General features: G+C 34.8%; 2 protein-coding genes across 2 annotated transcripts in view; one reads left to right on the top strand and one right to left on the bottom strand.

The window, feature by feature from the left end:
* LCORL (ligand dependent nuclear receptor corepressor like) overlaps nucleotides 1–27,786 on the bottom strand; it is a 120,234-nt gene that overhangs the window by 16,956 nt on the left and 75,492 nt on the right. The window lies entirely within an intron of this gene.
* On the top strand, nucleotides 111–26,738 carry NCAPG (non-SMC condensin I complex subunit G). The gene is made up of 21 exons (XM_051619998.1): nucleotides 111–306; nucleotides 908–1,117; nucleotides 1,943–2,171; nucleotides 3,576–3,721; nucleotides 4,654–4,738; nucleotides 7,531–7,723; nucleotides 9,798–9,947; nucleotides 12,191–12,331; nucleotides 13,299–13,422; nucleotides 14,720–14,809; nucleotides 14,969–15,148; nucleotides 15,606–15,716; nucleotides 17,833–17,952; nucleotides 19,472–19,708; nucleotides 20,027–20,208; nucleotides 22,858–23,032; nucleotides 23,442–23,603; nucleotides 24,182–24,353; nucleotides 25,066–25,158; nucleotides 25,596–25,674; nucleotides 26,457–26,738. Exons 1-21 carry the CDS (start codon nucleotides 199–201, stop codon nucleotides 26,581–26,583), a joined length of 3,114 nt encoding a protein of 1,037 aa, XP_051475958.1. The 5' UTR covers nucleotides 111–198; the 3' UTR covers nucleotides 26,584–26,738.

Below are 27,786 nucleotides of genomic sequence, written 5' to 3'. Positions count from 1 at the left end.
CCGCGGCCGTTGGCGGCGCGCGCGGCGGGGAGCGGGGCCGGGCTGGGGCGGCCGGGCCGGGCTGGGCTGGGCAGGAGCCCCGGTCTAGGAACGCAGCAGGGCCCCGTCTGGGAACAGCATCTCTCCGCCTTTCCAGGGGCGACTCTGCGCTACCGGAGCAGGGAACGCGTTACGTGACGGTCCCTTTTCTTTGCAGCCATGGGAGCAAAAAAGTTCCTGCAAATCAAAGAAGCCTTTCAGCTGGCCCAGAAGCCTCACCAGAACCTCGCCAAGCTTGCTGTGGCGTTGAAGAGCACCTATAGTCAGGTACGCCTGCCCTTGGGGCGTGCCGGTGGCTGGGAGGTGCGGTGACCGGCCGGGCTGAGGGGAGAGGGAGGCCCCTCAGCAACTGCTCGTCCTTTCCTTCGGAGGGCGGGGGCCTTCTTCGGCCTTGCTTCTCCTAAAACGAGCATTGTGGCCGATACGCTAATAGCCCTACAGCTTAAAACCCACAAACCAAGCCACACGCTAAACTATCGTACACGGTTTTTTTCTGCAAGCATGGGTGTGAGAACAGTCCACGGCAGGTCGTAATGGTGTTTTTTGGATACCCCAGAGGTAGCTGTGACGCAGAACAATAATGGAGGAGGGTGTCGATTGCCTTTCTGAAACCTGCTAGCAGGTAAATGTGAAACTCCAGAATGAAGTCCAGCGGCCAAGGCATGTATCTGATGTGGCATTAAAGCAAAAGACTAAGTGAAGAGGGCACAACAGGGGGTGTGCCCTACCTGCTGAGTTTTAGCGCTTTGAAAATGTTAAACGGCAGCTGTCAATTATAGATTAATTTATTTTATTTTTCTGTGTTACTGCTTTTGAAAGATTAACCACGTACTCACCTTTTGTTATGGTGTGATTTTTACGTTTTCAGTTAGAAGATAAGGAAGATTTTCATGAAAAGTTCATTCATTTCCTTAAGTATGCTATGATAATCTACAGACGGGAACCAGCAGTGGAGCAAGTGGTCAATTTTGTGGCTAAATTTGTTACTTCATTTTATGAAATGGAGAAAGAGGATGGTCATGAGGAAGGAGAACAAGATAATTTGCTTCTGAATTATGTGTTTAACTTTCTACTTGAGGTACAGTAACACATTATTAAATCTTCAACATAACAAACGTAAACTTCATGCAGGGGGAAAACTTGCTGCCACTTTACAAACTAGAACTTAAAAAGTGAAAGCAAGGCAAAGCTAGTGGTTTGTAACACCCCTTTCTCTTCTTCACTCCCCACGAGTAACCTGACAACTGGATGTCAAAAGTTAGGCCCATGAGAAAACATGAAGTGTTTTCTTATGTTGTAAGACGTTCATGATAGGCTTTACTGTAGACATATTTATAAGCATGAAACTAGAAGTGTTCTGGAAATTAATTTATACTGTTTTTTGATAAGTAAAAATATTAAAAGATTATTCATACAGGTCTCATATGTATTATTCCTTTCTGCTTATTGCAAGTGTTATGGAAAGAAGATCAACAGTTCCAGCAGCATGAAATCACAAGTACAATTACATTTGCTTAAACTAGTGTTTTGACATGGATAAAAATATTAATCAGGCCAAGATCACTAGTCATCATTGCCAATATATTTTTTTTAATGTTTTATGGAGACGGGTATGTTAGGTAATGTGTTGTAGTCTTACAGTTGTGTGGTAAGCATGTTCCTTTGTGAAGTCATTATTAATTATGTAAAGTGCAACTGATCTATGTGATGGGCCATAATTGTTTTCCAGTTTTGTGACTTAAATTTTATTAAAAAGAAACTGAAATAGGAAAAGCCTTTGAAATACACAAGTGCATATTTCATGTGCTGTATAGAATATTAACTACTTACATGTGCGTATTAATAGCCTCGTGTTGGAAATGAGAAAAGTGTGATTACAAAATATTTTTTTTCTTTCCCTAAGTCCCACAGTGCAAACAGCCATGCAGTTAGATTTCGAACATGCCAGCTTGTTAGTAAGATTTTGGGAAATATGCCAGAAAATGCCCAGATTGATGATGATTTGTTTGATAAAATTAATGAAGCTATGCTGATTAGACTTAAAGATAAATTTTCGAATGTGAGAATTCAAGCTGTCTTGGCTCTGTCGAGACTTCAAGATCCTAAGGATGAAAACTGTCCTGTTGTTAATAGTAAGTAATATTTTTTCTTTTGTTTAAGAACAAAATTTTTTTGGTCTACATTACTTTAAAATATTTTAAACTCTTTTTAAGCAGTGAGTAAACAAATCCTGGGGAGTATTCTTGTATTAATTTCTAAACTGTGGAGCTCTTTGCTAGAGGAAACTGTAGATTCAAGAGTTGTGCTTTTCAAGGGAGAAAGAACTGCTTGAAGGAGAGACCCACTGGGGATTAAAAGGCAAATCTGAACTGGGCTACGGCTGCTCTGTGAACTAATGTAGATGAAGGATGGTGAGAATAATGGTGTGGTGTGTTGCAAGCTGCGAAGGAGAAAAGATACATTCTCACCCTCTAAGAACCGTTTTGTGCTAATAATTGAATTGAATTTGTATAAAACCACTTAGGGGAGTAGAGATGATAATAGAAAAAATAATTTTGTCTCAAATTGTGGCTGGCAGCCCCATGAGACGCAAACTGGTTGTTGACCTATGGTTTTTCTGGACTTTTTTTGTTTTTTTCGACTCGTCTTGTTCACCGATCAGTTCCTTTAGGAGATCAGCACCTCTGGCACCCAGGCTTCTTGATGCTGTTTTTGTGCCGATTGTGTTTCTTTGTGTATGGTATGACTTGACTAAGCCTTTACTTCCATTGCCTCGAGGCAAACGGCACTGTAGGTTTATAGCAGCACAACTGTTGTGTAAATTGCCCTGTGATTAAACTTTACATACTGCCTTTTGTGAAGAGACTTAGTTAGCTGTTTGGTTTTTTTGTTGTTGTGAAGATACCTTCTCTGAAGTTGTATTTTCTAATTGTTTATACGTTGCTTATTTAGGGGGCAGATAAATTTCATAGTCAACCATAGTGTCACGGAGTAAGATGAATTCAAGTATTCTCTTATTAAATTCTTTTTGTTGTTGCTTTTAATTTTGAAGTAGGGTCAAGAATGTTACAAAAAGCGTTATGTGAGAAATTTGCTATCTGAGTTTTGGTAAGCTTAATGGAGATTGTAGTTTTCCAATTATAGGATAATTTGAGGATCCACCTCAAAAGTAATGAGGGTCTAAAGCCACCGAATAGAGGTCTTAAGGAGCCAACGTTTGGAAGCATTTTTTTTTTTGTCCAGTAAATGACAGTGGTTATTTAAAGGTGGGATCTAGAGTAGTAATTTTCAGAGTTAACCGAAGATCCTGCTTATGATTGCAGATATTTTTGTAGTTGAATTTCTTTTGAAATCATAGCTCAGTGTGTACTTGCCATAAAATCTTTGGGTTGTGACTGTTCCCTAATTTGTATGAGCTATGCAGGGGTAGGTGAGGGGTTTTAATAGTTGCCGAGGTTTTTTCTTTTAGTATTTCCTTTTTTTTTATAATATTTCAAACACTTCTGAAAACGTTATTATGACTATTTTACTTTCAGTTTACAATACATTGCTTGAAAATGATTCAAATTCAGAAGTGAGGCGTGCAGTATTGTCATGTATTGCTCCATCAGCAAGGACTTTGCCAAAAATTGTGGGCCGCACTATGGATGTAAAGGAAGCTGTCAGGAAGCTGGCATATGAGGTAAATTGGATCACTTTAATATTAATTTCAAAGACTGACTTAAGGAAAAAGCTTTAAATGTTTTATTGTATTTCACTGGTTAAACACTAAAAATGGTCAAAGAATTTTTTTTCACTTACCGTAAGTTTGAGAGGGAGTGATTTGAATACAAGTTCTCAAGTTAAAACTCCTGAACTTGCCTGCAGAACTTGCCTGATAGAAATGGCATGTGTGATAGAATTCTGCTTTTCAGGATCAGAGAGGAGAAGTATATACATTATGTATACAATCTGTTTTCTGTGTACGCATTCTGTGATGTTTGTGAAGCAATTTTTCTTCTCTGCTAATACATAATAGATAATTAAGTCAAGTTAGGATCACAGCAGTATTCATGTAAAGAAATTGTGGGGTTTTGGTACTCCAATTTTGAGCAGAATTAACTGTTACTTCTGTTAATGTATAGGGGTAAGGGCAAGAAAGTGTGCTACCAGGTATATTTCTTGTGCAGGCATCTTAGGCAAGATCTTAAAACAAAATGTTCTATTCTTTCCACACAGAACCCTCTGCCATTATTTCTTGATGTAAATTCTGTTTTTTAACTGAATCTCTTTGTTAATAGGCTTTAAGAGAAATACAGACTTCAGTCATTTCCTTGCTCTTGGAGCTTTAAAAAGAGAATAATTTTCATATTTAGGTATATGCATTCAAGCACAGCTGCCCAGCTTCTAAGCTATTTAAGAAAATTTATTCTTTATTGTATTTTACATTTTCTTCCCCCCCATAAGAATCTGCTTGTTAAGGTAGTGGTAGAAAGCTGATGGTATAGATATTAAGGGCTTTTGTTGCCTTATGATTTCTGTGGATGGATAAAACTGATAATTTAAAACCACAGATAGTTAATTCAGTTGTTATCATTTGTAGAAATATATTTTAATCTCTTAATTCTGTTTAAGGTTTTGGCTGAAAAAGTTCACATGAGAGCTCTGTCAATAGCACAGAGAGTGAAATTGTTGCAACAAGGACTTAATGACAGATCTGGTAAGACAGCATCTTTCTCAAGATCTTAATACAAATGTTGTAGAGAACACTTCCTAATGTTTTGGGGGTGATCTATGTGGATGCTACAATGGCAATAATAATGAGCTCAAAGGAAGTTACAAGGTACCAGGAAATGTTTAAGCACAAGAAATTCTACTTGGTGCTTTGGTTTTCCTGTCCCCTTGTATTGTACAAACCAGAAAAGTATTGCACTTTCAAAAAGCTTGAGATATTAGGCTCTAAAATAGGACCAAATTAAAATGAAAAAAAAAAGTAATTAAACACAGAAGTAGGAAAAATTTGATTCCTTGTATTTTGAAACATTTTTCATTACAGATATTTGTGTAGCTAACAAATATATTAAAGAATTGAAATGTAAACAATATCCATTTGATAATTGTTTTAAAATGTTTCATATGTACTTTCAGAGAGAAATCTTTTCAGCTCATTAGTTTTTAATTAGCTTGATTTTTAATTAAATTCTGACTGGCCCTTATTAATTTAATAACAAAGCAGCTTTATGCTTTTTGATGTCTTCTGTGTTGTATATTTTTTATCTAAGGAGCCATTCAGAATGTACCTATAATTGTGTGTGGTGGAGTTGCTAAAAGATCAAAAGGTCACATGCATGTGAGTGAGAAAATTTTGGCCTTCCTACATAGAACATTGCTTTTTTTTAATGATATCAATATACACACAAATTTCACAATAAAAGCTGCCAGTTTTACTAACTGTTACTGTGTTATCCACATACTGGTTTTGGGAAGTCTATACAAAGCCCTGTTGAATTTTACTCCAAGAATTTCTCTTGCTTAGTGGTGTGCTGTTCGTGAACTGTGAGAAATATGACTTACATGGGTATTCTCTTTGAGAACAAGTCAAAAGTACTGTGTTCATTGGTAACTGGAGCTCTTAAAAGTGTGTTGTATAAGCATGTGTAATTTTTTGGTCTACCTTTCTTTTTGGCCAGTTGGAGATCATGTTAATATGTTCTTGACAGTGAAGGAAGAGGATCAGCTCAGAGCTTTCTTACACTGTATAGAGCTATACTTAAAAATAAGTCTTCTTTCTGTATATTTTAATTAACATTTTATGCCACCCACTCGGAATTGTTCTTTAGTAGTCTAATGAAGTTTGTCAGGTTTTGTTTTTGTAGTCCAGCACCCATATTCTGAATTAGTATTAACAGTATACTGTTTGACCTAACAGGCCACTTCTTTGTTGGCTGCCTTCTCTCTCATCCTGCAGTAATACTTGGTCTTCACAGATAATTCTGTCATCTTAAGGTGAATGTGTTTGTTTTAGTTATCTTTCAAAAACTACCTCCACTACTATTTCCTGTGATCCTTCATTTGTCAGGAACAAGGATTTTTGTATTCCATCACTGAGAAGGAACAGCCTTTCTACATGGCCTGTACTTCAGTGAAGTAGAGGTGTTCAACATGAAAGAATTGCCTTCCTTTATGATCCAGAGTAGATACGTTCTACTATGGATGTGGTGTCTATATCTCTTCTTTAGGATGATTCTTCATCCCAACTATTGAGGACTGGCTCTTTTTATTGGCACTAGGATCACACAGGAAAACATCTATTGGGGTATATACATAGCCTCACTGATATTGTTGATATCAAATGCTCTTTGCCAGGTGGAAGAAGTTTATATTGCAAATCAGCTGCATTGACATTGGCTAGTATTCCCTCATTATGATCTGTTTTTCAAATTCTATAACCTTGATAATGTATAATTTTATTGAATTTGCTTATCTGAGTAACTCCCAAGCTAGCAAGAGAACGACCTACTGATACAAGGCTCCTAGGTGGAAATTTTGGATGTTTCTCCTTATCTACTGCAGAACAAGGGCTTGTAGTTAAACAAGACCTAGAAGACAAAATACGTATTCTGCTTAGTTCAGGATGCATTCAGCCGTCAATTCTCCACTCTCATTCTTTTTCATTCTACTACATTCTATTAGTTCATGCTTTTCACCTTCTTCAAGAGTTTACTTATTCTTCGGACTTCTCATTCTTTATAGGCATTTTTCGTCTTGAACTCTTAACTATATTTAAGTGTTTTGTGCTGTTTTTACTGTAAGTTACATAAGATAAAAGATGAAAGTTGTCACAGTGTGTGGACTTTGTTTTCCTTACATTGAATGTTGTTTTCTAAAAGGAGCGTTCTTGTGTCAGTTGCTAGTTATTATGCTTTTACTTCCACCAGAAAGACCTTAGCCTTTCTACTTCCTTACTTAAATCTGTGTGTATGTATTAATGATGTATGTGTGCCAGATGGTCTCATAAATACTTTTTTTCTTGATTAAATAGTACTCTGCTGATCCAGAAACTGTTTGTTCATTGTGGCAATGGGGAAGAGGGGCTTAAAGTATCATTATATAAATTTCATAATCCAGTTGAATAACTGAATTAACACAAGAATTCTGTGAGGCGATCAAGACTAAAGGTCTTTACAGTAGTATCCTGTCTCCAAAAGTGGTCAATACCTAAATGTCTGAAACAAAGCAAGTATATAACAATGCTTCCTCGGAATATTTCCTTGTCTTGCAAGAGTTCATGGTTTGTAGATTTTCAGGGTTGAGCTGCTGTCTTTGACTGTAACAATTTTTTGTAGGGGGGTTTTTGTTCTCTGTGGGAGGGGGAAAATATGTTGCCTCAAAAATGTAGTAGTGTTCCATCTAGTTCTTGTTTAACGTTGGGAAAATTTGTGAAAGGATGTTGAAAATTTGGTATTTTTTGACCTGTAATATTTTAAATTGTTCAAATTCCTCTATTATTAGATGCTGTTAAGGAGGTAATGAAGAAGAAGCTGCTTCAAGCCTGGTTAAGATTCACGGAAGGGGATGTTATAGAATTGCTTCATCGACTGGATGTGGAAGACTGCCCAGAAGTGGCCATCTCTGTACTAAATGCTATGTTTTCATTGTCTCCACTTCATGACTCTGTTCAGAACTGTAAAAGCCTTGACAGCAGGTATGCAGATCACTTTTCATTTCCAAAAGATTAGTATTTTATATCATTAAAGATTATACCAAAATGGGAGCAGGGTAACTATTACCTGTGATAGAAGACGTGATATTGTGGTGTAAGCCATAATGTCTCCCTGATGTTTGTGAACTTAAATGTTTAGGATATGTGCTTTTCTTTTTTAAAAGATGTGTTCATCAGCTGAAAATGATTGTGCCAGATAAACTATGGGAAAAAATGAAAAGTGTCTTTTGACTCCTCGTTTCCTGAACACCCCTCAAAATCACACTTTTGCAGTTTAAGAGGAGGCAGTAAAGTAATAAACTGAACAAGCTTTTCTATGAGTAATAACTTATAGTCTAATTTCATTTATTTCCTGTACTTTCTGTACAGTTTACAATAAAGGCGATGCTCTAGTTTAACTAAAATTTTCCCATTATTTTAACCTGTGGTACAAAAAAGCTCCTGCTCTCCCATTCCTCTTCCCTCTCAGTAGTGCTTCTGGTCTTTATCACAATTTTTCTAGTATTCTTTGGTTTCCCTCTATCCTTTTTTTATGAGCTAGAGGCAGCACAATTTGGGATTGGTTCAGTTATCCATGAACTGGAAAAGCAACCAGAATGGGATTATTTGATTCATGTTGCAGCCTTCTTTAGGAGGTACTTTACTCTTACTAACAGAGCTTAACAAAAGTTGGTATCTTAGGGGCTTCTACCAAACATTAAGACAGGAAAGGAATTTGACCGAGTTCCTAAGCTAGGAAGAAGACATGATGAATATTAAGATCCATAAAGTAAAAATGAATTGGGGAAGAAAACAGGAAATTAGAACTTGTAGGAAATTGCTCATGAATATGAAAAGGTGTGAGAAGAAACAGCCCCAGTTGGGGCAACTAGAGTAGTGACTATTAACAGTAGCAGGAGTCTCTAATCTTGGATGATAAGCTTACATGACAGATTGTCACAGATTAAAAAGTAGTAACAAAATCTTATTCTGTGTTTTGGGGGAAAATGTGTGATGACAGCATTTGAAGTGTCTTGTATTCTAGTGGTAGTTTATGATGGGTATTTTGAAATCAGTAAGTAGATGATACATGCATTGTGCTCCAAAGCTACAGATGTGGGCCTGTGTGGTTTTAAAAAAGCATCAATTAAGTTGAAAGAACTTCCTTATGGCCTTTGGAAATGTGCCAGTATCTTAAGACGTTTAAAGGAAAAATTTATATAGTTATGGACTGGTCAGTCTAACTTAGATGCTGCACAAAATAAAGTTTTGGTTCTGAAAGAGTGGGTTAACTGAGATTTATTTTTTTCTTTTAAGTATGTCTGTTAGACTAATGAGTGTTTCACTTAAGAAGAGAGTGAAAATATTCAGCTTGTAAAGAGGTTTAATTTCTGGAAAATGAGTGGTACAGTATGATATGATAAATCAGTACAGTATGGTATGATAAATGCCTAGAATTTTGAAGTCTACGATTTCTGTTTGTTACATTTACTTTTAAATAAAGATTTGTCAGATTAGTGGAAAGCCATCAAATTATCAGTTTTCATCTGCATGTTGCTGTTTTGTTTATTTTCTTTTTATATTGTGTAAGGGACCTAAAAGAAAACCAAAATTGTTATTGCTACTTTGCAAGTAAAATGGGGTTCAAGGGATTGAAAAGTGCCACTGACAGTGATACTCTGTTGTTTCTGTTTTGAGTTAAGAATTAATGCACAATTTGATGTTCTGCTTCTGAAAACAAAGACTATGCTATGCTTAGTGTGGAAAAGACTAGGATTACAAAAATGAGTGAGGGTCTGGTAAACTGAAGATGAGCTTACAGAGATGCTGAGAAGCAGTTCTGTTACTTTATGCATTTGACATACTATGATTATTACTTGAATATTGTGTGAAGGTCTTGTATTAAGTACAGAAGAAATTCATAAACAGAAGCTGAAAAATAATGCAGTTTTTGTGTTTCTGCAGATTAATGCACTTCAGTTTTCCAGACTTTTACAGAAATAATCTATGTCTGTGTTTGTTTTATTTGATCTTATTTTATTTATCTTTTTGTATTTATTTATTTGGTTTCTTTTAGAAAACTGATTCCACTGGAAGACTTAACAGCTGAGAATGTTTTATATTGGAGGTGTCTTTGTGAATATCTAAAATCAAAAGATGAAGAAGGGGAAGACTTACTAGAACAGATATTGCCAGAACCAGCTATATATGCAGATTATTTACTAAGGTATATTGAATTTAAAAAGAAATCTCTTACCACTAAAATACATTATTTTTGCTTTTAAAGTAGAGAATAATTATTTTATTCAACTATTCATTTTTGCTCCAAAGCTAAAGCTGTGCTTCAAAAGTGCTTTTTGGGTTTTTAAAATTTTTTTTAAGATTTTTGAGAGTATTTATTTAAAAACTAAAAAAGAAATTTGTATCTTGAAAACAGTTTTTGCAATATCCTTTCTTATGTATTACCAGCAAGATGGACTGCTAGATCATTCTTTGCCATTTAAGGTACTAGAATAATTATTCTGTAATATGTAGCTGTCCTGTCCCTATTTGTTTATATTTAGGTCTCTGTGTGATTGCAGAGAGCTTGCAGGGAGAGTTTTTTTTGAGCTTGCAGAACCTGACACTTTTTTCATTGCTGTAAATTGTGAAAATGAAGTGAACTTTGGCTGCTGTCCCCAAGAGAAGTGTTTTTGAAACAGAAAGTTCATCCCTTTCTTTCCCCTGCTCATGCAGGCATGCTTCCCAAAAATTTGTTTGAAGGCAGTGACAGAGCTGCTAAATGAGCTGAATACAGAATTTATATAGTGAATATTCTGTTAAGTCAATCTTTTTGCCAGAGTGAGGAAAGGTAATTTTTTTTTTTGTTTAGTTTTAACATGGAATTTGGTAATAATTTATCTTTGTGAACATGGAGAGTGCTGAGAAATCATAACTGAGGTATTGTAGTTGTAAACTGTTGATTAAATCTTCCTGGAATTATTATAAAATAGACTTTCTGAAAAACACATTTATTTTTTTTTTAATTGAAAATACGCATCTTCTTTTCTCACTGAAGTGGGTGTAGTATACTGGTAATACTCATGCAAATCATGGCTACTTTTCAATGTGGAATGTACTAACATGTTTCATAAACACTTAATAAATAAAATGTCTCTGTTTCCTTGATTTTTGAAGTGTGGATCCAGTCTGGTGGGTGTAAAATTATTAATGTATGAGTCTATTAAAAATGTGTTATCCAAAAAAAGGTTTTCTTTCTTCCATCTGATGTTACTCAGAATGCCTTTAGTTATCTCCCCCTTCAGGAAGAGGCTGGTTAAGATTAATTAGGTTTACTGGTTCTTGTTTGTAGTATCAACTGTTAAATTATTAATTGATGACCTGTGCCACCTGTTGTTTCAGGTAAGATTTGCAATTGTACAATCCAGGTCTTTATTTGCACTGTGAGACAGTCAGTTAGGGAGGAGCAAGAAACTGCAAGTCCTTAATACTTAGGAAAAAATGCAGTATTTTAAGTTTCATTTAGATATTTTCCTATTATCTGGTACAGGTAACACTGTTAAATGACCAGAAACAGCTGCCTACATTGTTGTGATTTCAGATGGTCTAGAATAGTAGCTACATGCAAAGTTTTGTTCAAAGAGATGTTTCAAGTTTACTAAATCTAATGAGCTGTTGCCAAAAAGCATCTGCAAATCTGTGGTAAAAATAAGCATCTTTTACACAGCTTGTATCTGTATTTGCATTTTATATATTACATTACATTCATTTTTCAATTCTGTACACAATACGTTTCACTCCAGATTTTCTGAACATGCATGCTCTCATGTATGGATAAAATTTTGATAAAAGAACGACTCTACAAAAATAAATTGAACAAACTGATTACATTTTCCATGCGATGTGGCTGAATGTATATGACAACAGATTGTTGTTCTATGATGGCATACTTAATCAGATAAAGAATTCAAAATTCATTGCAGACTCCAGTGATTTTCTTGTGTTTTGTCTTGTAAGCAATATAACACTTTTGAACATGTAGAAGAATAGACAGTACTTAAATATGCAGAAAGATGCTAGTTGTATATATGAGAAATAGTACATGTATACATTTATTTGTAAGATCATGCCTTTATGCAGGGATACAACTGAAATCACATGTTCAAGCATACTTGCCATTTTCTTTTTCTTACTGTTTTGCAATCAGAAACGAGTGAATTATTATTTTTTTCAATTAAGTTGCAATATTGTTAAACTCCGTTATTTGTTATAAATAACTTTCTGGAACTCTTAATCTATAAAAAGGAGAACATAAGCCTTAATTTTTAAGGTTTGTAACTAAAGTAAATTACTTGTTTATACAGGCCAGAAAAGAGGTAGGGTTTTTGTTGTTTTGGTGGTTTGCTTTTTTTTTTTAAATTTTCCAATGATGATTCTGAATGTAATTGTATCTGTTCTGTTTGCATTCAGTTACCTTCAAAATATGCCTGTTCTTAGTGAAGAACAAAAAGAAGACTTTGCTTGTTTTGAAAACCTGATGACAAAAGAATTTATAGGGCAGCAATTGATTCTTATAATAAGCTGCATGGATACCATGGAAGAGGGGGGAAGGTAAGCTTAAATATAAAATCTGTGTTACTAAGCTTATTTCATTCATGCCTGTGGACAGGCATAGAGTGTCTGTTGAAAAATAAGCTGATCAAACAGACAAAATACAGTTCTAGTGCTAGATAGAGGAAAAAAAAGGCAAGGTTGCTTTTATTGGCATTGTTCCTAAAAGTGCGTTAAATATCGTCTGCTTATTTTTATAGCGACATGTGTTTTAATGCAGATACAATATATTTTGGGGAAAAGAAATAAAATTGTTAATGTATTCTTGATCTTATGAAGTTACAAGATTTTTCATTTGGAATACTGTATATAAAAGTTAAAGGAGATAAATGGATTGCTTCTTAGCAGATGACTTGTAGTAAGTAGCCTGTGTGTTTCTTACAATTGTGAGCCCAGTCTGCTGAGGCCTAAAAGGTTACAGATGTTTTAGATGCCAGGCTGAACTGGACTCTGTTAACTGAGTGATTTCTGTAATTTGAACAGCCTTTTGATGTGAAGTAATAAGCACAAATAAATTTGGAATTTAATCCCATCACAGATATTTTATGTAAAACTGCAGTTAGGATAGCGCAAAACCAGCAATAATTTCAAACCCTCACTGGGATACATCGTATGTAATGCTAGACTGGCAGGATTGTTTAGCTTGTCATATTTTTTTTCAGTTTCCAGCCAGATAATTCTATGGTATTGATACTCTGTTTTCTAATGGTATGGCCTGCCATTGGACATTAGTGACACCTGAGTAAAAAATTCTGCACTTTCTAGTTGGAAGAAATGAGGCAAAATCAGGCAATTACAAACATTGCTAAGAAAGAAAATGTATTCAGCAGTTAATGGAGCTATAGAGAAGTTTTTCTTTTATAACGTATTACAAGATCTTTGTCACACTAACTTAAAATGGGTGAAATATTAACTTAGGGCTTCTGTTTTCTTGAATAAGCAAACGTTTTTTTTCTCTTTAATGCAGAAAGCATGTGTTAGTTACTTTACAAAAGATTCTCATTTTACCTGCAACTTCACCAGCCCTTGTACCTCTGCTTGCAGAAAGATTACTCAGTATTGTTAAGGATGATGACAGAAGGATTCAAATTGTAAGTAATTCTAAGGGCTCATTATTTTATAGGCTCTGCCTTCACCATCTATCAAACAGCCTTTACAAAGCTTTGTAACAGAAATATGAATTAAAATTTATTTTGTTTCAAAAAGCATTTGTATTCTGCCTCCCTTCTCCCCCTTTATTTTTTTTTTTTTAGCATAGCTGCTGTGGTTTTCTAAAGATCTTTAGGGTATTTGGCTGGTGCTCTAAATGTAATTGTCCAATTAGGAAAGTTTGACAGGCTGTTTCAAATTCCTTTGCCATATTACATCAAAATAGTTTTGACTAGAAGATTCAAAATTAGGATAACATACATTTCGCAGTTTCAGATTTCTCTCCTTTTAGCTGAGATGGGTACTAAAATCCTTTATAAGTATTCTATATAGTACAGTCTTTATATACAGCATAATTATTTAAACTTGACTCCTGTAAAATGTACCCTGGGTTTTACTCAAGTATTTCAAATGAACCCTGGGCTTAAGGAAAGCGATGACCTTCTGAAAACGTCAATACAGTGTGTAAAGCTAATATATAGGTTTGTTAAATGATTATGATGAAAGAACTATGGTAATCTTTGCATTATAGTGTAATAGTAACAGTCAATGTTTGTATTTCTAGTATTCTGGTGAAATACACTGATTCAATACATTCTGTTGATTTGGATACATCTTGAGAGAAAGTTAAAATTAAACTGAAATGATATGATACTAGATAAAATTAAGACTATCCCATCTCAGTCATTAGTTTTCTTCATATTTCATCTAATTTTTTATTAACTTAATGGGTCTGACTTTAAAGAAACTCCCATACCAACTGAAAAACAGCTAGTTCTGCTTCTGGTTCTGTTAATTTGGCTTAAAATTATATTATTTATGTGGCTTCTAATACTACATATGGTGGTTTACAGACCTTTAAATGATAGTGTTCTTAGCTGTATTTTGACTGAAGTAACAGATGAAAATCCTTAGTGTCATTACTGATAATTCTTTTTAAAGCATGTGTTCAGATCTAGATGAGATGTTGCATGTGAACTGTTGGCATGGAAACTGCTAAACTTATTCATGCATATGCAGTCTTTATTTTCTTGCTTACCTTGGTAAATGGTAGCAAATACTGGACTTCCAATGGTTAGACTGTATTGTCAAGTGGAAGATTTATTTGCAGTGAATGATCTGTTAAGGAAAATCGTGCAGATGTTCCATACTTTTTCAGATTAAATTTGGAAAAGTTAGGTGCTTACCTTATGATGTCTGAGCTGAAATTAATGGCACTAATACACTTTGTAACAACAGATTGCAGAAATTATATCAGAAGTTCGTGAGCCAATTGTTACAGTTGACCAACCTGTTGATGCTGCTGAATTAAGAAAGCGGGAGCTTAAGGTAAGCAGATTTTACCTAATAAGTAAAATATTTAAGTATATCTATCTAAAAAAAGTTTTACATGTTAGTGTGTTATTAGCTTGTGTCAATAGTGTGTTGTTGGCTAATACCATGAAGGTTATGGTATTATATTAATTTTCTTTCCTTACTTCATTTCAGTTGGCTGAAATAAAAGTGAAACTTTTTGAAGCAAAAGAAGCTTTGGAAAAATGCATTACTCTGCAGGATTTTAATAAAGCATCAGTGTTAAAAGAGAAAATAACTGAGTTGGAAGACACAAAAAATGATCTTATAAAAGAAGCAGAGCAACCTGAAATTAAAGAAATGCGTGTGGAGAAGGTCTCTTTTCTCTTTCTGTGTTCCTAAGTGCTGGTTATGTTTTGGCATTTATTCATAGTTTTAAGAAAGTGTAGCTTGGCTTTGTATCATCTAAATTTTTAAAATAAAAAAATGAACATTTAGGGTATTAGTATTTTCCTTCTGCACATATAGAAGCTCTAGCAAAAATAGATTGCAAACTGCTCTTTGGCTTTGAGCAACTAAAGAATTTTAAATGGGTCTTGGTTTTACTGCTTTTACTCTTAACTAACTGAAAACATGAACCTCAATCTCTTTTCATAAAAATTTATAGACAGTTCTTGATTAATATTCTTGATTAATATTCTTGCACAGCAGATATGTAGTGGACAGGAAATGTTTATTTGGATTGGGAAAAATTATTAATGTCCTCATTCTTCTTATCACAGACACCATTTGTGTTAATAACTTTTATCTCTTCTCCCTGACCCGCTTGAAGAGTGATCCTGAAACATTATTGAAGTGTCTGATGATGTGTTATGAGCTTCTGAAGATCATGTCCCTTTCTAAAGGAATTGATTCAACCATCAATGAAATAATTGAATCTCTGGTATGTAGGTATAAATAGAGTTTACATTATAATAAAAATGGATACATTGTAACTGGCCCTTAGGTGCTGGCAAGTTGGTTTGTGATTGTTTCACAGTCACTTAGCTCTATTTGCAGTGCTGTGTCTGGTGCTTTTAAGCTATCCCAGAAACTAGTGTCTTGAAGGTGCAGGCCAGATATACTGTTCAGAGTTCTCAGCTTCTATGCTAAAACTGGTTGTGGCAGACAAATACTAAAATAAAACAGGAATATGATAAATATTTGACATCGTTGGACAGTGCTGAATTATATTGTGCTTAGGCATTTTCTTGCTACCCTTGCTTGTACTTTATTTACTTGGATTTTCTATTGGCCAAAGTTATGAGTTCTCTGATAGAGAAAAGGGATTTTAACTTTTAAAATTTTTTTTTTAAGCAAGTCAAAAGCTTTTCATCTAGGGGAGACTGGAACCTATATAGACCTTGTTTTCATCCCTTCCATGTACAAGGAAAGATGTTGGGGGGGTTTCCCCTCCCCCCCGACTCCTGTTTTTTAGCGTCTTTGAAGAGAGAAATATTTCTGTATTGAAATATAAGGCAGTGACATTATAGACCTCTTATAATTGCAAGATATACTTCCTAGTTTTCACTGAGGACAGCATGCATTTTAAGATTAACATTCCTAAATAACACAGACTTCTACCTGTTACTGAGTGTGCAACAAAATGGAAAAAGGTACTAATGCCTGTGCATGAATACATGGTGCACCCACATGGAATAAGAATTGCATATTATTACCATCTGTCTAGAAAGTTTATATTTGAATTGGAAGTGGTTGAGGCAAGGGCAGCAAGAAGTATGGGATGGCTTCTCTATGAAGAATTACTAAGTAGATTTCCTCTTTGTGATCTAGAGAAGAGAGGAGTTGGGGGTAGAGTCTAAGTGGGCGCAAAGTCCTAGGATGTGAATGTTATGCAGAAAGTTAATAACAATTGGTTGATCACCCCATAAAGCTAGAGACTAGCAAGCTCAGAACTAATTAAATCAGTTGATTCTTAATGTAATATATAGTCCATGGAATTCCTTGTTGCAGATTGTGTGCATGCTGAACACTTACGTTTCAAAGGACAATTAGAAAGTTTAAGAGAAGTAAATATTAGAGAATGATTAGGTAGATAGGAATAACCTCCCAGCTGGTGTGTCTCGGCTGCAAATTGTTGGGACCTTGACAAGAATTCTTGAAAGAATCTGCTTAGTCTGTTTATGTAATACTTGATAGGAACTGGATTTTGATCTTTTTTTTGTAACAAGACAATGGTCTAGGTCACTTGACTCAGTATGGGCATTCTTAAAATTCAAACTGCAAAGAAAATTGCAACATCAGTTTAGATTAGTCTCAATGTAGGAGAACCATAACTGATTTCTTTCAAATGTATAGAAGCATTTTTAGAAAACCTAATTAGTGATTTGTCCCCCCAGAAACTTTTTTTTTTAATTAGGTCTGTCTTTAATTTTCACATTTCTTGTTTATTTCACTTTTCTTTCTCCAAGATCCTGCTTTCCTGTTTTTGTTCCTGCTGGGTTTTCACATATTAAACAATCTGAAATATTTTTGTTGTTATTTAAACTTGTTAGTAAATGCAAAAATATAAAATGATGTCCTTGTTGTGTTTACCCTGTATCTAGTCTGGCTTTCCTTTTGTGTGGAGTTCTAACATTGTCTTCTCAAAGCTATTCCAAGTATATGAAAGTGGCATCTGTATTTTGCAACTTGGAACTCGGTGTCATTTCTCTGCAAGACTGCTAATGTCTTTTTTTGAAGCAATGTGTATTTTTGTTGTGTATTTAGTTTTTTTTAATTTCACAATGAGTGGTCAACTCAGTTTTGTTTGAAAAGGATTTCCTGAACACAAAGCAAAACACTTGTGATTTTTGCCACTATTTTATTGCTGATATCAAAAAGCATACTCAACCTGCTTCTGTTTATATCTAGATAAGCGGAGAATATAGTCGTTTCCACTTTCTAGTCCTATATCAAACTAGATTATTTTTCATTTCAGAGTAGACACATTTCAGTAGTCAGTTTTATATTTTCAATATCTGTATTTAAACTATAAAATCTGATATTATTGTTTCCAGATACTTCCTGGCATAACTAATGTCCATCCAGCTGTGAGAAATATGGCAGTTCTGTGTTTGGGTTGCTGTGCCCTTCAGAGCAAAGAATTTGCCCGGCAGCAGCTTGCATTGCTGTTACAGGTAAAATGTCTGATGGGAAATAGAAAGAGATGGCCTGTCTGACTAAGCTAAAGCTAGTCTCCTATCTTTAACAAGCTATTCTACTTAGTTATGTTGTTTGAGAACCAGTGATTCCTGATTTCTTAAAGATCTGGAGAGCATGGTTTCCTGTACATTTTTTTATGTCTAATAATATTCAAGCTTATATTCTATCTTGGTAGTAGCTCTTCTTTCCTTTGTAAGGTTGCCTGTTGTCTTGAAAATCTGTAGAAATTCTTTATCTAAAAGGTCTCACCTTTTCTTCCCAAATCTGAATTAAATCGGTCACGTATTTGTTATTAATGTAGAGAAGAGGAGCTGTTGTATTCTGTAAGCCTTCCTTTCTTGGGAAACCAAATTAAAAATGTAACTGTGAATGTTTTTACATTTCTGTTAAATTCTTACCTGTGGTCTTGAGTATGTGATCTAATTTCTGAATTATGAATTTTGTATGGATTAAGTAAGAGTTAGTTGTTAGAGAATAAAGCAATATTCGAACAAGCAAACAATAGCATGGCCAAACATCTATGAATATGGAATATGTTGGGTGCCATAATACCCACATTTCCCACGTTTGTGGTAAATGTTCTGATGCTGAGCTAATTATTATAAAGATGACACTATTGTAAACTTCTCAGACTCTGAGAGAACTGTAGATGGCCATCATACTTTATTAAGAGTGTTTGTGTACACACTCAAGAGCTGACATCAGGTGTTGAAATCATCTGCTTGGCTCAGACAAGATGATAGAGCTGTCAGTTGTAACAGGAGAACTTTGGGTTCCTAAAGTTAACAAATCCTATTGTTTTTAATCTGCCTATGAGTATGTTTCAATAGAAATGTTTGTTTGCTTAGGGAGGATTTAAGTTGTTTTAGCAGCTTAGAGTTTAGACTTAAGTAATTAATTTCTGTAGGTACTAAAACCCATGTTCTTGGAGTAGGCTGCTATCAAAAGCAGGGTGTTGGGCTAAACACATCTAGGGTCTCTAGGCTAAGTCACTATGTATGGTTTTATTTGAATGTTAATTTTGACTATAATATATGTAGTAACAAGAGCAAGTTTGACTTTTATTACTGTTTGGCTCCCTGCTGTCTTTACCGTCTGTTTATTTTAATTAAACTACACAGTATTAGAGCAGGGATTATCTTATGTATTTTTTCTGAAGTGCCTAGCACTATGAAGCTACTATAGGCAAGTAGACTTTCTGTTTGTTTGTCTATTTAGAAGTTGAACAATAACATTTAATCTCACTGTGAGAGAAATTTAGTTGATTTTATGTAATGGAAATTGCACAGATGACTTGATAAATTCTTTCCCAGACTGTATTATAAATTCGGGTTTAAACTTGTATTAGACCTTCCTCAAGTCTGAAATTTGTCCCAAGTATTATAGAAGTTTTAATTTGGAAAACTGATCTTATGAAAGGAAAAAACCTTAGTATTCTTGATGTTAACATTGGTGGTCTACTGTAAGATGATGTATTTTCCTTATTAAACCTAGGTTTTACAAATAGATAATATAAAGGTAAAACTCAGTGCTTTAAAGGCAATCTTTGATCAATTAATGCTGTTTGGGATTGAGCCGTTTAAAGCCGGAAGAGGCAGTGACTCTCAGAGTGAAGATGCACACATTAGAACTGAAAACTGTGAGGAAGAAAGTAAAACAGTAGAGGAGGAAGAAGAGACTGCCACGGTTCACAGCCTCCTGCAGCTTCTTTCTGGTTTCTTAGACAGTGAGGTAAGAAGCACTATAACATTTGCATTAATTTTGTTTTAAAACGTTTTTTTTGCATTCTGTTAGGTTGCATGTGAACATTACATGATGTGTAATTGATATTAATGGTTTAATGTTAAAATAGTTGTCCTAGAAAACTGACTACAACTGTGGCACTGATAGACTAATGTTACTCTTGAGCTAGCTTTGAATTTTGTGCAGGTACAAACACATAAATGTAGAGGGTTGACTGGCAAAACGGGACGTAGACTATTACTATAAAACTATTAGTGAAAACTGCTGTGGTTCGTATGTTGTGTATATGATCTGTGTTTTCTTCAGTTTCCAGAACTTAGGACAGAAGCTGCAGAAGGTATAGCCAAACTGATGTTCTCTGGGAGGTTGATCAGCGCCAAGCTGCTTTCTCGTCTTGTTCTGTTGTGGTATAACCCGGTGACTGAAGATGATACACGGCTTAGACACTGTCTGGGTGTTTTCTTCCCTTTATTTGCTTATGCAAATAGGTATGGCCTTTGGAAATTATTATGTGAAAATATACGTTGATCTAGCACCTTTAGGAACCAGTTTAGATTTTGCACATGCAGAAGTTGCACAAATGCAAATTAGATGTAGAGCTCTGGTTTCAGCCTCCTGTGTGTATTACTTCTGGATGTACATAATCTCAATCTATGACTTTTCTGAAGACTTCCCATTAATTTCCTCTTACCCCTCTGGCCTTCCACTTTTTTCTTTCCTAAGGCTATAATTGAAACTTCTTCAAGATACTGAATAAAAGATGAATTTTAAAAGATGTGCTTCACTTATTTATGCTGTTGAGTACAAGTAGACTTTCAAGTGTCACTAAAAAGTAGCTAGCAAGAATGCTTAAAAAGAAAATACTTGGTGCCAAGCAGATACCAAAGCAGCAGGCTGGTTGTTTGTAGGTTTTTTTAATGAAAGAATACTCCCGTTTAAATTCACAGCAGATTAAAAATCTCCTGTTATTTTGGTAGTGGACACAGGAGGTAGAGAGCTTATGTAAGAGGATAGGAACTTTAATAATAATTCTTACCTCTTTTCACTTGCTCAAAATAAAAAAAAAAGTAACTTGCTTTTGAGTTGCTGCTAGTTGTTTTGGCCAGTCTGAACTAGCAGAGTTATCTGCTTTTTATTCTTATAGTTAAGATTTACTTTAGGCACATTATTTATTACCTTATCTATTTTTCCTAACCAAATTGAATTGTATTTCTTGTGGCCTATAATTTGTCACATAAAGGGGAGTTGGTCTGGAGAGGAAAAATCCCCAAATGTATTTTTGCTCTTGTCAGAAGAAAAAAATTAATTTAAGCTTTTAACACTGATAATCTTTTGCCTGTGAATGTCTTTTTCTGACCCTGTTGATTTCCTTTTATATATTTATATTTTATTTATCATGAGTGCTAATGATTGCCCACCTGAGTAATTCTGTATATTTTAAAGTCATTTGCAAATGAGGCATCTCATAGACTATCCTTTTCTTGAAAGGAAATACATGGTGTGTGCTTAAAGTAAAATCTGGAATAATCAGTGTAGAAAAAAGCCCTAAATCTTTGGCTTATTGATTTGGAATCTGTTTAGTTAATTTAGTTAATTTTCTCTCTCACAATATTATTCTGGATCACAAGCAGTTAATTTTAAGATGAATTGTGTAGTGTCTTGATTTACCAATATCGTATTTTCAGAAGAGTACTATTATTTGCATCCCTGCCCATGGTAAGAGGGTTGGAACTAGATCCCTTAAAGCTGAAACTTTAAAGTCCCTTCCAACCCAAACCAGTCTATAATTCTATGATTAACATCTGTAATTCAGAACTGTCTGCAAAGTTGCCAGTCACAAACAAAAAAATACCAACTCAGTTAATGAATGGGATTTGGCTGAGGTTCATACCTGATTTTGGTACTGATCTCTCACCAAACTTTAAAATTCCATTTGTGTTCTGATTGTTGCTCTGTTAACCTCTCCATCTGGTCACAGATATAATCAAGAGGCTTTTAAAAATTAAATATTTTAACTCTGAGGAAAAAAAATATGCTGACTTCTCTAAATATTCTGTCATGTCAGTAGAGTGGCATAGCATGCTAATAATAGGGACAGGATCATGTGACCAGTGAACAATTCTTGTTAGTGAAATGTTTTCTAAATAGTAGCAAACTCTCTGGCAGCCTAAGAGGAGAAAGTTCTGCCTATATGCTAGCATACTTTTTTTTAAGTTACAGGAAATAATCTGAATGATACTTCAGTTGTGCTTTACCAATCTAAAGTCTTAAAGCTCCTGAAAGGAAGAGTTCTTGCTTCTGTTCTTTCTTGCCCCAGTTTTCATGCTCCAAAGGTATTTGGTCAGCTCATTTGGCTCAATAATCCAGCAGCAAACAATCTCCTTTTTTGAAATGATTTATTTAGTTTTCTCCTGTAGTTAGTTGTGTACAAACTGGAGGTTGATAAGTATCAGAAACAAAAAAGGCTTCACTTCACCAACTAGTACCTTGTACTTTTGACATCTTACCTTTTAAAATTGTTTTGACCTGTTTTGTGGAACACCACTTTTAGAAAACTTGCTGCAGAATCAAGTGCAACATTATTTTTAGGCTTTCTTGGCAAGAGTTATTAACTCTTCTGAGAAAAGAAAGCACAAGTATTTCTTCCAAAAATCTTGTTAACCACTGTGTTTCTTTGCCAGGCTTCCTTGTGTGTTTTTCCCAGGCTTCCTTGCTTTCTTACACAACAAAAAGTATCCCCGAAGGAAAATGATAGCTGGAAGGAGGAATGAGCAGGAGACAGATTAATCTAAATATAAGATTGAGAGAAATGTATTTCTGTCCCTTAAGAGGGAGTATGTGTATATAGAAAAGTTAGGTTTTCAGTAATAAGGATGAACTTTCAAACCGTTCAGAGACAGGAAGTATTAAAACTTACTTGAAATATCAGGTGCTAACACTTAAAAGAAATTTGTTCTGTGAAGCAGTCTTGATATCTTGGTCCTGCTGGCTCTATCTACCAGGGCTGGTTGCTCCCACTTCACTTTGTTGTATTGTAATAGCTCTGTGAACTTTCATCACAGAAGAGAGAGTTTAGAGGTGAATTAAGGTTTAATTTTGTCTCATTATGCTATTAACGTTTGACTCAATTGAAACAGGTCTAATCAGGAGTGCTTTGAAGAAGCTTATCTCCCAACTCTTCAGACACTGTTAAATGCTCCTGTGACTTCACCTTTGGCTGAAATAGATGTCAGTAATGTTTCTGAACTGTTAGTGGACCTGACCAGACCAAGTGGACTGAAACCTCAGTCTAAGAAGTCTCAGGACTATCAGGTACAGTAAACTGGAGGAAAAGAATGTTTGTGTCTAGAGATTAAAAACTGATTCTCTTCACTAACTTCTATCTTTGTGGACCTCTGAGAATTCCTAGTATCAGAAGCTGGATGAAATTAGTAACTGTTCAGGTAATGAAATCTTTTAGCTTTGCCTGCCTCCTTCCCCAATTTCCCCTCCTTCTTACAATTAAAAAATGCTGGTAGGAACTTGCACCCTGACTAATTGTCTGTATTGGGAGAAGCACTTAGGAAAACCAGTATGTGTATGTGCTCAAAATACTGCATCTTAGGAAAATGTTTACTCCGTATAATTAGTTATTAGCTTCTTAAATCACAGTGATCTTGTTATTGTCTTTTGTAAATAGTTCCCAGTGAAATTCTGATATCTTAATTTCTTTCCTTTACAGGACTTAACAGTGCATGATAGTTTAGCAATGAAAATATGCAATGAAATCTTGATGGATCCAACTGCACCAGATGTTCGTATTTATGCAAAAGCTTTAAATTCACTAGAACTTAGTAGTTCATCCACAGAGAATCTTCTTGTTCTGCTCAATGAGATTCTAGAGGTAGTATAAAAATAACATGGTTCTTACTTTTCTAACCATTAGCAATCTAATACACTGATATGCTTAAAAATGAAGTATCTTTTGTTTAGTATGACAATGTGACTGGAATTTCTCTTTTAACCAGTCTTTCAAAATAATTGAGTAATTTCCAAAAATCTAAGCTGATATAATTGAGTGTTATGGAAGTTTTTACATGATAATTTTTATAATTCTTGAAAACATAAAGTAAAATTTGGGTCTGTGACAGAGGAAGACTATGGTGTATAGAAATATTGAAAAGAATGCTGATCCACTATGGGCATATTATCCAGAGGTAGCTATGCTCCAGGACTCAGCTGAAAAAGTCCAGTTACTTAAATGATCTTTAAGTTTCTTTTAAATAAAAGTATTTTGGGGTTTCAGTTCCTCATGTTGATGGAGAAAGTGTTTCTTTTTCTGACTTGACGGATCATCTTCATGTCACATGTTGTATCCTTCGTACAGTAAATTTAACTAATTCTACTAGTGTGTAAATTTAATGGATAAAATACATGGTTGTACAATTAAGTAGCATTTCACATTAAATGTCTAATCTCCAGAGAGTCAAAGATAAACTGTGTCAAAGAGCTATTGAGAAGATCAAGATGAACTTGACCAAAGGTCCTAATGTGGACAAAGACCACTTTGAGAGGACAGAGGAAACAGGGGGTTGTGAAAGGACACAGGAAACTGACATCACATTATCTGAAAATACTCTTCAAAATGAAGAAGGTAATTCAGGAGAGGTGTGGCTTAGTATTAGGTGTGCAACAGATTTGTTAAGATGTGTATGAAAATCAGTTTTAGATCCCAACTGATCTGGAGGTCTGGGCAGCCCAAGGTCTATCAGTATAATTAAAGACTAAGGCAAAAAAAGCTTTGACTATATGCTTTTTCTTAATTCCTGTTAGTCTGGTGACCATCTTCAAAACATACCAGCCCAGTGTTTTCTTTAGACCTCCTATTGCTTTCAACATACTTCAAAAAAAACCCTTGTTATCTCACACAGCACTGGCCAGTTTAAACTCTTACCAGAGCTCTGGCCTTTCGTGTCTTCACACATGTGAACTACAGCTCTGTAGCCTTCCAGCAAAGCCTGACCTTGCTTCCCTGGATCGTAGAAGCTTTTTCCTCTTGAGCTCCCTGAGGAGTTCCTTTTTCAGCCAAGGTGGCCTTCTACCCCATTTGCTTGATTTATGACATGATGGAAAGGGCTAAACAATTGTCAGGAATAGTTTTCATGTGATAGATCTATGCTGGGGCAGGATTATTGCTGAGTGACATTTTAAGCTTCCTTCGAGCTTCTAATTTCTAGTTAAAGGGAAAAGTGATGTTAAAATAGTGTGGCTTTTTTATATAGCAGCCAAGACTTAAAATACTGGTACTCTGGATAAATTAAAGGTTGATTATCTGTGACTTCTGCATGTGCTATTCTGTTTAACAGAAAACTGTAAAGATGCTCTTCATACTCCAGTTGATGAGACTAAAAGTAAGGCAACTTCAAAATTGAAATCCACAAGAAACAAAGCTGGCAAAGGTATGCACTAGCCTTTTCTGGCTACAGGACTAGTTGTTTTGAATAAAGTAATTTCGTACTAACTTATTCTTGAACATATAGATTAAAAAAAACATTCAGTCTTCATACTTTGTAGAATTTGGAGTTTTAGTAGTTTAAAGATTAAAATCACTTTTGTGGATGTGTTTGTGCTGTTAGCTTCTCCCAACAACAGAGACTTAAAGAAAAAAAAAAAACCAACATCCTGCTACTGGATTTCAAGATAATTTGGTCAAAGTCATTTACAGCAAAATACAGGTGTTATGTTGTTTTGTTGGTTTCATTTTGTCACCACATTCTATTTGTGGTGACTGCATATTTATATTTTTCAATGCAATATCCAACACTGGATAAAGATACAAAACTAGTGTAAGAAGAGAAATGGTATCATGTGAAAAGAGACTTTTGCTTATCCTTAGGACAACGGAGAGCAGCAGCAGGAGAGAGGTCTGTGAGCAGAAAGAAAACTCGCACAACTGCGAAATGCAGTAGTGAAAGGTATATCTTTTCTTTCCACCATCAGAACCAGGATGTCTGTTCTAGCGAGGAAATGTAATTCAAATGTTTTTCTTTCCCAAAACCTACATATTTTTAATATTCTCTATTTCTAATACACATAAATATGTAAGAAAAAAAAATTACTTGAACTGGTAATCTTGAGATGATAGCAGGTTTGACAGCTTCACATTTTACTATCGTGGCTTAATAGCCTGGAACTTTTTTAACATACCTTGCATGTAGAGATAACATACATTCTAGCTGACAAAAGTTGGATTTTTTGGCTTCTATTATAACTCTTCTTCAAAGCACTTTTTTTAATAACTGTTCTGTAGAGGAATATAATTTATCTAAATTCTTTCCCTATTACCACATTTTTGTTGCTTGTCTTTGAACTTGTAGTTGATAAGCTTACAGAAATGACACTATGCATTCCTTTATCATCTTGTAGGATCTAAGCATTAAAATAAATATCCTAACTTTCACTTTATCAACCAAGTAATCCATGGACTTCAGGGTGACCAGGGTCAATCATTCATGTGTGCCTATTTAGTGTGTTTACTTTGATACCACGTAATCTTTTGGGAGTTTTGCTTATTTTGCAACTGTTAACACTTGGTTAATTTTATTGATAGTGCTAGACTTTGAATCTATTTCTTCTTCTCAAAAAATAAAAATCGTGAGAAGTAATTTTGCTCTCTAGGACCATGTTTTGAGTTTAAGATACAGTCTCCAGTTTGCTTAGTCTCTTTTGCCTTACTTTAAAATATTTTACATTTCAGTGGTGATGAAATTCCAGAGTCAGTCCCAATGTCAAGTTCAAGGCCTTCAAGACGAGCAAAAACAGTGGCACTTGAAAAAACAAGAATGAATCTTTCAAGACTTCTAAGTAGTGAAGAAGATCATTGAAGACAAAAGGAGAGGAAGTGTCTTTTGCTTAATACTGGTAGTTAACATCAGACTTGAAAAAAAAGATTTGTTTAATTGTTTGTCATATTTAACTCTTTTTATATTATCATCATGTATAAGTCTAGATTTTTCTAGGAACTTTGAATTTTTTTAATAGATGCTTTTAATATTCTTCTGATATGAATTCCATCATTCACATAATAAAAACATATTAAAATGTTACCTAAACAAAACTTGGATTATTTGGTGTTTTTTTTACTTTATAGAGAATACTACTTTTTATCTGCAAATAAAAATTGCTGTTATTGGTAAGTACTTAATAATTAAAGTTTCTTTGACATCTAACACTATTCAGAGAGAATGTTTGACCTGCAGTGGTTGCTTGTGATGTCAGCAATTTTGAATGTGTACCTAACTTGAATGGTCCTTCATTTATTAGCCTGTGTGTCTGCTGACCAGGTTTTAATTGTTCATGCTAATGTAAAATAGAATCAATCTTAACTGTGAGTTCTGCATCTTGCAGGTGCATGTCTACTTTGTGGACAAATAATGTCAAAATGGTAAAACTGAGTTACTAATTTTATAACCCTAAGCCTGGAAGTCTGCTACTGGTCTTGTTCTTGTTACATAAAATCAGTAATGCACTTTGAGGAAAGCATAAAAATATTTGTGTACAAAATAAGATCCAATAAGGAAAGGAAGTACAGAAGGGGCAAATAATGAAATGCTTTAAAAGTTCTATGTACTGTCTTTTGGAAGTGGCTTACAACTGTGATTTCTTTGTAGCTTTGAAGTTCCCAGACCTTTTTCTAATGACATATCTAGGAATAGTCATGAGTTTGGATACAATAGGAGGTTAACTTTAGCCTGTGTTTAGCAGTCACTGGGGCGCTGAGCAGATCAACTCTGGAAACGCTACTTTTCCGGTTTTGAAACACTCTGTTAGTCCTGTCTGTTACAATATAGATGATTTCCAAGGCAGCTGGAGAGAACTCATACTGATGGCTTGACATGCACATCCCTGCTTCTGATACCGAATCTAGCTTTCTAAGGAACTTGCATTTAAAATGGGAAAATATGCTGTAAATAATATTTTTCTTTCAGAAACGGCTTAGGGACTCAAGTGAAAAGTAGCATTCCCAAAGTGTAGTGGCCAAACTGTTATGGTATTTTCAAGCTTGCATATAGAAAGCAGACAGGATT

This window comes from Apus apus, chromosome 4 (assembly GCF_020740795.1).
Source record: "Apus apus isolate bApuApu2 chromosome 4, bApuApu2.pri.cur, whole genome shotgun sequence".
In the NCBI taxonomy this organism is placed as follows: domain Eukaryota; kingdom Metazoa; phylum Chordata; class Aves; order Apodiformes; family Apodidae; genus Apus; species Apus apus.
The sequence above is the reverse complement of the archived record's forward strand: the minus strand, read 5'-3'. Positions and strand labels throughout refer to the sequence as shown.